The sequence below is a fragment of the Conger conger genome, chromosome 1 (genome assembly GCF_963514075.1).
Source record: "Conger conger chromosome 1, fConCon1.1, whole genome shotgun sequence".
NCBI lineage: Eukaryota > Metazoa > Chordata > Actinopteri > Anguilliformes > Congridae > Conger > Conger conger.
Genome location: NC_083760.1, coordinates 46,726,732 through 46,738,558, shown reverse-complemented (window position 1 = coordinate 46,738,558; position 11,827 = coordinate 46,726,732). Strand labels below are relative to the sequence as shown.

Genomic DNA, 11,827 nt, shown 5'->3' with positions numbered 1-11,827 from the left:
AATTTTTTTTATTTTTTTATTTTTTCTCCCTTGTGGTCACCAAGCAACTAGTTTTCACCACCCATGCGTGTGCGTTTCTTCTCCCCAGACAAAAGCTTTGAGGATGACGAGTCCGTGGATGGAAGCCGACCCTCTTCCTCGCAGTCCGCTTTTAAGGTTCCCACCACCAAGAAGCCGAGCAACCCTGGCAACAGCAGCCGACGGCCGAGCGCAACGGGGGCCTCCAAAATCGGAGGTACCACGTCCTAACACAGCACCAATTCATCCTCCAGTGCCTTTAGATTAATAGCAGTTTGTTCCTGTAGAGTAACACACATATATTTGCAAATATACTGTGCAGTCCGTAAGTATTTGGACAGTGGTACAATTTTAGTTATTTTGGCTCTGTAGTCCAGCACATCAGATTTTAAATTAAATGATGAATATGAGGTTAAAGTTCTGACTGTCACCTTTAATTTGAGATTATTTGCCATCCATATTTGGTGATCCATGTAGAAATTGGATCCCTTTTCATACAAACTCCTCCATTTTAGGGGATCAAAACTAATTGGACAAATGGATTTTCAGCTCTTTCTGAATAGTCAGGTGCATTCAATTGCAGGTATAAGAAAGCTTTCAGTACCTAGTCTTGATTTGAGGCTTTTGATTGCCTTTGGAGTCTGTTATTGCTTTAGTCAACATGAAGAGCTGTACCAATGACAGTCAAGGAAACCATTAGGAGGCTGAGAAAAAAAACTCCAATGAGTTTGGAGGCATGTATGGAACTTGAGCTGATTAGATATGTCTGTACCCTTACATGTATGTATTCTGTTCTGTTGCTGCTATCAGCAGTTACATTATCAATGAAGGCAACTAGCACATGTGGCAGCCATACATGCCAAAACTATAACATCATCCATATTTGTACACAAAACATTGAGAGAATTTGTTCCTTTGACCGCATTCTCATCAAGTCCTTTAAAATACTCTTTTGTGTTTGATTCTCATAATAGAGAGTGTAGATCTAGAATAAGTGTGCTTAAACTTTCCAAATTGCCACATATTCGCGTTGGCGTCATCACACATGTAGCGGCCGCAGCACAGAGATGGCACACCGAAGTGTCATTGTGACCCTTGTCTGTTTACACACATACATGTCTGTTAAATAATGTCATATATTGGCATCTTTTTCTTACTGCTGTTCATCCCTTATTCCCCTCTGCACCAGTTGAGAACAGCAGATAAAATAAAACGAGCCATTTCATTTTCTCAGAAGCCGTCTTTCTCAATATTTATAACAATGGATTGTAGAATGTGCACATTGTCTTTATGGAGATTATACCATTTCACTAAATCGGATTACGTTCACTTGAGAGACTGTCAAAAAATGTTGTACATAATACAATGGTCTTTGATGACAAAAACAGTGAAAATATTTTTCTAAATATATCTTTTTACTTCTTTTTAATTTTATTGTCCCTTGTTTTAGGAGAAATACTGTATAGAGCTCAGGGGAGCCAACGTTTAATATCCTCGCTTGAGGACGCTGGGTCTCAGGAGGTTAACTTATTTGATGTGACATAGTGAATGCTACCGTCTGAGATAAAGTGTGTTCCAGCAATGTGTCCTACCACTACCATCTCATGAGCTGCCACAGGCACCAGGTGAGCTGGGACAGAACAAATCAAGTTTTTGTCTATGACATAATGTGTATTCTATTAAGTGCATTCATTTTTTTATAGAATATTTGAGAATGATTATTCCCCAAAGAGCTTCAGTGCTGTGAAAGTATTTCTCCCCTTCTTGATTTCCTCACTCATTGCATATTTATCACACTGAGCAGTTGCACATTTTTAGACAATATGTAATATTAGACAAATGGAATTTAATTAAAAAAGTTATCAAACACCCAAATCACCCTGTGAAAATGTAATTGCTCCCTTAAACTTAATAACAGGTTTCACCATTTTAGCCTACTCTTCTATGCAGAACTGCTTTAATTCAGATAAATCTGTAAGTTTTCTAGCCTGAACTGCTTTGTTCTGGTCCTACCACTTCATCTCTATTAGCTTCAAATAAAGACATTGACTAGGCCACTCCAAAGTAATTTTTAAAGCTCTGAGCCGAAACAGGGCGAGAGCCATCAGCTCCAAATAAAGATCACTTGGAAGAGTTGTGAAACTTCTCAGGAATGGCCTGCCAGAATTTCTCCCAAATGTGCTGCAACAACTCATCCAGGAAGAACCAGAAAAACATTTAAACATTTAAAGAACTGCCAGACTCTCTAGCCTCAGCCTAGATCATGACTCCACAATAAGAAAGAGACTGGGCAAAAATGGGATTCATGGGTGGAAACCACTGCTAACCAAGAGAAACATAATTTCACTGTAAGAACACAGTCAAGCATGGTGGTAGTGTGATAGGCTGGGGCTTTGCTGTCTCTAGAGCTGGACAACTTACCATGATTGAAGGAACCATGAATTCTGCTTTGTCTGCTTTTGAACATTCTTAAGTCTCTCAGTGAGATGAAGCCGAAGTGTAATTGGATTATGCAGCAAGACAATGATCCAAATCTGAATGGGTGGAAAGAAAGAAAATGATTGAAGTTTTGGAGTGGCCCAGTCAAACACCTGGCTTGTACCCAATCAAAATGCTGTGGCAGCACCTGAAACAAGGAATTGATGTTCGGAAACCTATCAATTTGCCTGAATTAAATGGGTTCTGCAAGGAAGAGTGAGATATAATTCCTCCACAGCGTTGTGAAAGCCTGATATCGAATTATGGCACATGTTTTGTTGCAATTATTGCTCCTAAAGTTATTCCAGTTATTCAGTTTAACTTTTTTATAGGGGTGATTAGGGCATTTGATAACTTTTTTCATTAAATAAATCAAGTAGGAATTTCAAAAATCTGTATGCAATACTGGAGGAAATTAGAAAGGGTACAACTACTTTTTTATGGTACGGTAACTTACCCAGAGAAAGGAGAGGGAGGAGTGGCTCAGAAAATATCTACCTAACCGCTACCGTCACACAAGATTATTAAATGGAGAGAGGAAGAGATATAGAAGGAGCTGGACAATGCATTAAATCATTTTAATTTGGAACATCCTTTTAATAATTGTGTAATCAAATCTAAATATAATAGCCCGTGACAAAACTGAGTTTTTATTTATTTATGTTTATTTTTCACAAAGCCCACTAGAGTAAAACGATGTGAAGCAGACTGTACTGGGGTAGACCTGTACGTGCCTCTACTGTGGCCTGCAGTGTAGCTGAGGCTAAATTGAGGACAGTGGTACTGGTGCATGCTGGGAGTGACTACTCTCTGCGAAAAGAAATGCTCCCTAATATCTGTGACGAGTTTATCCTTCCCCCCCCCCCCCCCATTCTGCTAAGCGAACTCACCCTATAGTTCACTTTGTTAATCCCTTTAATGAATTTAAAGCCTCAATCAAATTCCCCTAAGTCTCCAAGCTTTTACCAAGCTTAAAGATAGTCAGCATCTTGATTATTCGTCATAAATTTTATACATGGAATCAATCTGGTTGACCCTCTCTGAACCTTTTCCTGTACTTCTATGTCTTCCTTATTGTGCAGTCCCCAGAACTGCACACAGTACTTAAGTGTGGTCAAACTAGGGTATTGTATACGGTGACTATAACCTCCTTAGATTTATACTCAATACTCTTCGCTATGTATCCTAGTATCCCGTTGGGGTTTTTTTATTTATTTATTTATTTATTTATTTATTATTTTTTTTACTGCTACCGCATATTGACTAGTACCTGAAAGGCTTTGATCCACTATTACCCCCAAATCTTTGTCAACTTGAGCACCTTCCAATTACCCATAGAGTAATGCCTTATGTTTTTGTTTTTATTACATTTAGTGTACATTTAACCTTACATTTAGTTATTGAATTTTATTTGTCGGGTTTCCGCCCTCGATTCTGTTTAAATCTTCATGGATTACTGTAGTAGATTCCAAACTGTTAGCTAAACCTGCTAGCTTTGTATCCCCAATTTGGTAGCCAATTGGACCCCGTCTGATTCAATTAGAGCTAGTATTAGATACACCGCCCACACCCCATCCCTCGGTGGTCGGCAGGTGAGCGACATGCCTTCTTCAAGCCGTCTCGTCTCACCAGTCGTGACCGTGATTCCGAGGCGCTCGAGGTGCTTGTTTTTGTGCGGCGATCTACTAACCCTGCCAAGTCCCTCCCTCTGGAGCAGCATGCCAATTATTGCTGCTCCACGTGAGCCGGCCAAACTTGGCTTTTAGCAGGACCGAGAATCGAACCCCGGTCCCCAGTGTTCAACTGCAGCAAACTGCAACCGCAAGTCTGCTGCGTCTTAGCCTGTTGCGCTCCACATAATTTGTTTTATTTATTTGTTTTTTGGGAACACATTTTAATTTTATAGGATTGTCTGCGATTGGTTCCCCGGTCAGCAATTGCTTCTGCCGCATCCCCTCTGTCTTCACAATTCGCACCCTGAGTATTCACCCTCAAATTTTCTTGTTTAGAGCTGCCAAAATTGCTGAGCCAGCTCCACTCCTAATTCTGAAGATCATCGAGGTAGCTTTCATGTCTTAATTCGGTTAGTGCAATGTGACTTGACTGATATCAGTTTGAATATTAACAGATTTCTGAAGTAGTGGCAGATGGAGTGAAGGAACTGACTGAAGCAAATTTTTCCATAGTAGTGATTGTTCAGGCCCTTGAGTAGATTACATTGGTCAGTTCCAGTGAGTGGTATGTTATAGCCCCTGCTGAAAAATAATGTCCCTCTGCTATGGACCAGCTTGAGGTCACCAGTTTCCAAGTGCACATTAAGAATGAAATGCTATCTCGTCAGCCCCAGACTGAGCTAAGTTAGCATACATTGCCCAGAAGCTAATTGAGGAAAGAAATCTGAGAACTGATCTTAGCAATGACTGCCACCTTGGTGGAATCACTTTATAATGAGAAATTTCCTTATGAAGGTGCTCTCTGTATTGAGAATTTGAGTTTGGAGAGGCTGAGACCAGTAATCATCCTTTCTTTTGTCTAGTTTTCAGTGAATGACTCCTGGCTTAGAACAGGAAATTCTGCTGGTGTTGCAATATTCTTCACCTTTGACATCTTATCTTTCAGATTTGATTAAAAAGAAAAAGGTCTCTGGTGTATTGTGCAAATGCCAGCTAGTTTCAGCCGGTTTGCTTCTTCAGACTGATGTAAAACAGCATTTTAATTTTATGGTTCTCCATTGTGGTCCTCTGTGCATCTTAACACAGCAGTGTGGGGGCTAATGTTTGCTGCTCATATGGTTGTGTAATTGGTATTTCTTAGGCTTTTCCAAATTGCTGTTCACCTCAGAGCATCACGGAATGAGCCTGCTCTGCCAATCCTGAATGCTCTGAATAGGCTTCTGCTTCTGATTGCTTCATAGTCTTCAGCGACCTGGCCTAATCATTCCGTTTCTCTCATGTCTGCCCTTTTCAATGGCATCCTTTTAAATGCCAGGTTGATCTCTGCAAACTCAAAGTCCTGCTCAATCGGCCCTGATTTCTTTGTGAGAAGTTTGAACTACTGAATGTGCTGATCTCCTGTAGTAATGTATGCTGTGCAGGGATGTCTGGATGGGAATACAATTTTAGTAAAGGGTAGAATTTCTCCCCAACAAAGGAGTGGATATCAAAGTATTTTGGGCTGGGGGTGGGAGGGGGCAGGTTGTTCAGGAAATAGTCATTTTAAAGCTGTAACATAACTTTTAAATTGACTCTCTGCTTTTCTTCAACACATTACTTTTTTCTCTGTACAGGTTGATAGTAAAAAATCATCAATATACATGTCGTGGTGCTGGGGCACCATGGGTGGCCAGTATGGCCTCTATGTACCACCATACTGTCTACCAATGTCTGTAACAGAAGAAATACAACACCACACTTCCACAAGAAAATCAATCAACTACAATCGGTCGATGGAAGTCGAAAATGCTGTCTCAGGCATCATTCCAGAATGTCCCATAAATGCTCAGCTGTGTTCAGATCTGGTAACAGAAAATCAGTTTGCGTGGGTAATATCTGTGTCATTTTCCCCAAACCATGGGGATGTTAAAAGGTCCACCCCTTTCTGAAAGAAATGCAATGATTGACAACCTTGGCTTCTATGAGTGTACCAAAGCAATGCAAGTAAAATGTGCTTCCTGCCATTGCAGAGCCATTGCAATCCTTCACTGTTGGAACTGTTTCCATTTTGTTTTGTTACCATTTTGTTCACTACCTATAGTATATGTTGCGAAATTCATAAGACTTTTGCCACACTTATAGCTGTTGGCCATATCACAGGGCTGGCTTTCGCTGATGCTTCTCAGAACTGTGTCGCACATCTTCTATACCTAGACTATTTATTCCTATTATACGAGCCACTGCTGTGTACCTTACTTACTTTAATTAAAGTGCTGCTCAAATGGGCATTGCATTTGCTTAAAGAAATGCATAAAATGAATATGAAATGAGTGTGAAATCTAGCATGTTTACACACCACCTAATTAGTGTCACTTTTTTGCTGTTGTTTTTTAAATGTACTGTACTTTAATGCTTGCTCAGGCAGCATTGTTGTATGTATAACATTTATAATATGGTACCTCTTGCACTTGCTGTATCTCTTGGGACTATGCTTTCCTGTGTGCACTTGTTTTTGATTTGATTTGATTTGAATTGATCTGGATGAAATCATCTAAATGCCGGGAAAGTAAGACGCATAACATGCTAGACATTTTTATGAGCATTATTAACTGCTCATTGTTATGGGATTTTGCCACTACCAGTGCTTTTTGACATGGCATCATGCAGGAGTTCAGCTTGGTGCTTCAGGTAAATCAGCAGCAGAGGTAGCATAACTTGACTGCTGGGATAAGGGGGAGCTTTTGAAGCGTCAACTGCATGCGATTAGCACTTCGAGCTGAGTACCTCACCATTGATGCCTAGCAATGGGTTCAGTTTTAGCCATTTTAACTGCAGATTTCTTACTACTGAATACATTTCTCTTTTTGCTTAAGATGAATATATGGGATTGAGTGAAATACCCTGGATTCTTGCAATCCTGTACTGAAATTCCTGCCTTGAACGTTTTAGATCTGAGAGACTGTTTGGAATCATTGTGTTCATCTCTCAGTGTGTTGGAGAGCTTTGTGCTGGTCTCTAAAGGAGTGTTGGGGAGCATTGTGCTGGTCTCAAAAGGAGTGTTGGGGAGCATTGTGTTGGTCTCTGAGGGAGTATTGGGGAACATTGTGCTAGTCTCTTAGGGGGTGTTGGGGAGCATTGTGCTGGTCTCCAAGGGACTGTTGGGGAGTATTGTTCTGGTCTCTAAGAGACTGTTGGTGGGTTGTTGCAGTTTGCTAAATGTGTGTTGCTTCTTTCTCGTCATTAAAACTGTTGTTTTGGTTTATATATCCTGGCATTAGCAGAATGTAGCCTCTCTCTGCACATTTTTGAACACCCTCAACCTACTGAACAAGGTTGAGGGGTATTGAACATGCTTATTTTGATCTGATAAATCATCCGTCCATAAATTAATGGCATGTGAAAAAAATACATTTATTTTTTAAAAGACCCAGAATTCCCTAAGATGGTGAAGATTACTTCCCTCAGGATCTGGTCAGAGTGCTCAGTCCAAGCAGAGGCAGAGGCAGAGATATTGGCAACTACAGTCAGTCAGCCTCAACCTGCATTTCTTCCAAACTGAGTGTTTTTGACCAAATAAGCTGCACCAGGGCACATTTGCACTCTTCCCCTGATGGGATAATGCCTGTTGTGTTTGGCCGCTTTCGACTCGAGTTAAGCCCTAATAACGTGGTCAAGGATGGATTCTTTAATGTTTCAGCCATGGGCCCTCTTTGCATTCATGGCGAGAGAATTTCCAGACTCGCCATGCAGCCTTTATCCCTCACTGGTAAATGTAATGTGCTTATGTTAGTGGGGATAAGACTCTCCTCAGGTCTCCCATCTCCTTTACCATAACTGGAATGATGTTTGCCCAGTTCCTATTCTCCCCCTCTATAAGTACAACTTGGATGTGATCCGAAAAGCTCACTCATTGTCAAAAGTCTCATCACCTTTCCCAGTCCACTGATACAGTATTGCTGGATTACAATTTGAAATGTACTTTTGTAAATTGCTGGTTTTAGCTGGAATTTTCACTAGGGCAAATCATGGATCATGTAATGTACCAGATCAATGTGTGATATTTCTGTTGGTGTAGAGGCTGTGAGTATGGATGGAGGTGACTTTGTGAAGGGCGAGTGGTGGTTGCAGATCCGGAGTTTCTGGGTTCTTTGGTTTCTTCTCTTCCTCCCGCCGCTCTGCTGTGTGCTCTGTCCCCATCTACGTCTATTAATGCTCCACAGGAAATGCACACTGTGCTAATGCAGCGCCTGTCAATACCAGAGCCTATGGCTGTATTAATCGCAGAGAAGCTCTAGCAGAAAGAATATTGTGCATACTGCATGTACTGCACACACACTTATAAATTATGTATTTATATTAGTATATTAGTATATATTAGTAAGTATTTTGTCACATTACCTAATCTTTCTAAAAGCAAAAAAAAGAATATCTGGTACTAATTTCTTCCCTGCTACTTGAATGAGTATAATTAATAATAATGCAGCAATTACTAATTGGCTCACATGCAGTGTACCATGAAATGAAGAGTATAACCAGGCGTGAATGATATGCATTGTATTGTGGTTTAGCTTTTAAAACAATATGTACTATTAGGTTTTTTCTTTATAAAATTCAGGTTGGTAGCAAAGTATGTACAGGCATGTACAGTCGGTACAACTGTGTATTGGATATGAAACATTTAGTACTGCTATGTATTGGGTATGACATGGCTGCCTCCAGTCTGCCCAGTCATTATTGCTGTGGCAGCCTCCATTCGACACAGTTAGTACTGCTATGTATTGGGTATGACATGGCAGCCTCCAGTCAGTACTGCTGGTGTGGCACACTATGGTGCTGGAGCACCACTACATGGCTAGGAAGTGGCTCCACCCCAAAGCCGCTTAGACCAGGAGGAGACCCACCATAAGCAGCATATACTTTAAAAAAAAACGTTTATGTACCCTACATTTTTTAAGGGGACACTTGAAACAAGATAAGGTCATGCTCCTGTTAGTGACTGATTCTAAAATTTCTATCATGAAGGTTGCATAAACATATTTCATGCCCCAATTTATAATAATGCATCGATCCAAAATCCTGTAGTTAATTTTGCGGGACCCTGAAAGAGTGGTAAATGGACTGCTTTTATATAGCCATTTTTCCAGCAAATACAGCTTCACAGAGCCTTTTACAACAGGTCCAACCATACAATTAATTCACCTCATTCTCACACACACTTACACACACAAACACACCAATATCAACAGGGAGCCATACCCACCAGCTCATCAGCAGCAATTATGCTCAATGACACTTTGACTGACACTTTTCGTCCCGAGGGCTGGGGATTGAACTCTGATTGCCAGACGAGTGCCCGACCTCCTGAGCTAATGCTGCCTTTCACTGCTTGATGCTGAGTTAACTAGGAGAGGAGAAATTACCGTGCCGTTATAGAGCCTTCATTAGGCATTAAATGGTATAATATATGTGCTCTGAATATTTGTCCTGGTGATAATTACACAGTAGCCATGGGATATCTTTGGGGACTTTACCCTTTTCTTTTACTGATCACCCAGGTCAGCCTAAAGAAGGAGCTGGGGGTATCGATGAGGAAGATTTCATCAAAGCCTTTACAGATGTCCCCACTGTCCAGGTACAGTATGTTCCTTCACATCAGCTAGAGTTACCATAAGATACAGGGACACGATCACATCAGCTAGAGTTACCATAAGATACAGGGACACTATCACATCAGCTAGAGTTACCATAAGATACAGGGACACGATCACATCAGCTAGAGTTACCATAAGATACAGGGACACGATCACATCAGCTAGAGTTACCATAAGATACAGGGACACTATCACATCAGCTAGAGTTACCATAAGATACAGGGACACTATCACATCAGCTAGAGTTACCATAAGATACAGGGACACTATCACATCAGCTAGAGTTACCATAAGATACAGGGACACTATCACATCAGCTAGAGTTACCATAAGATACAGGGACACGATCACATCAGCTAGAGTTACCATAAGATACAGGGACACTATCACATCAGCTAGAGTTACCATAAGATACAGGGACACTATCATATCAACTAGAGTTACCATAAGATACAGGGACACTATCATATCAACTAGAGTTACCATAAGATACAGGGACACTATCACATCAGCTAGAGTTACCATAAGATACAGGGACACTATCACATCAGCTAGAGTTACCATAAGATACAGGGACACTATCACATCAGCTAGAGTTACCATAAGATACAGGGACACGATCACATCAGCTAGAGTTACCATAAGATACAGGGACACGATCACATCAGCTAGAGTTACCATAAGATACAGGGACACTATCACATCAGCTAGAGTTACCATAAGATACAGGGACACGATCACATCAGCTAGAGTTACCATAAGATACAGGGACACGATCACATCAGCTAGAGTTACCATAAGATACAGGGACACTATCACATCAGCTAGAGTTACCATAAGATACAGGGACACTATCATATCAACTAGAGTTACCATAAGATACAGGGACACTATCATATCAACTAGAGTTACCATAAGATACAGGGACACTATCACATCAGCTAGAGTTACCATAAGATACAGGGACACTATCACATCAGCTAGAGTTACCATAAGATACAGGGACACTATCACATCAGCTAGAGTTACCATAAGATACAGGGACACGATCACATCAGCTAGAGTTACCATAAGATACAGGGACACGATCACATCAGCTAGAGTTACCATAAGATACAGGGACACTATCACATCAGCTAGAGTTACCATAAGATACAGGGACACGATCACATCAGCTAGAGTTACCATAAGATACAGGGACACGATCACATCAGCTAGAGTTACCATAAGATACAGGGACACTATCACATCAGCTAGAGTTACCATAAGATACAGGGACACTATCATATCAACTAGAGTTACCATAAGATACAGGGACACTATCATATCAGCTAGAGTTACCATAAGATACAGGGACACTATCACATCAGCTAGAGTTACCATAAGATACAGGGACACTATCACATCAGCTAGAGTTACCATAAGATACAGGGACACTATCACATCAGCTAGAGTTACCATGAGATACAGGGACACGATCACATCAGCTAGAGTTACCATGAGATACAGGGAGCAGTCACTCTGCTCCTAAGGCGGGTTTACTCAGTTTGCATGGGCTCCGCAGATCTATTCTACTCGAGACCTAGAGGACAACCTGAACAAGATCCGTGAGGTGCTGTCTGATGACAAACATGACTGGGATCAGAGGGCCATTGCGGTGAGTATCTCAGGCCCATGATGACTAATTACAGTCTTTAGCTTGATCCCCTGACCAGTGATCTAGCTTGGTCATATGATAGAATGTTGGATTTATAAGGTCTCTCTATATATGGGCAATCTTGAGTGATCTGTAGACCAACTGATAGAAGGAAGGTTGGCCATTTTCACTGGATACTCATTGAATTTAGCATTACTTTTCTCAGAAAAGTACTTATTCCAGGTTTGCTTAAGCCCTCAGCATCGAAAAGAGTGACTGGTTTTAGCTGAAGCTGGAAGGCAGAGTGGCTAGACTGCTGTCTGGGCAGCACTCTGTAACACCACCAGTTGCACACATGCGGTGAAGGATAGTGAAGCTGAGGTCATACAGCA

At 41.0% G+C, this 11,827-nt stretch overlaps 1 protein-coding gene across 25 annotated transcripts in view; it reads left to right on the top strand.

The window, feature by feature from the left end:
- Window positions 1–11,827, top strand: part of LOC133127692 (CLIP-associating protein 2-like) — a 113,840-nt gene that overhangs the window by 53,553 nt on the left and 48,460 nt on the right. For all 25 annotated transcript variants that reach the window (XM_061240874.1, XM_061240855.1, XM_061240957.1 and 22 more), the window contains 3 exons: window positions 89–235; window positions 9,704–9,780; window positions 11,364–11,456. In XM_061240874.1, coding sequence (XP_061096858.1) covers window positions 89–235; window positions 9,704–9,780; window positions 11,364–11,456 — 317 coding nt within the window. The remainder of the gene's footprint in view (window positions 1–88; window positions 236–9,703; window positions 9,781–11,363; window positions 11,457–11,827) is intronic.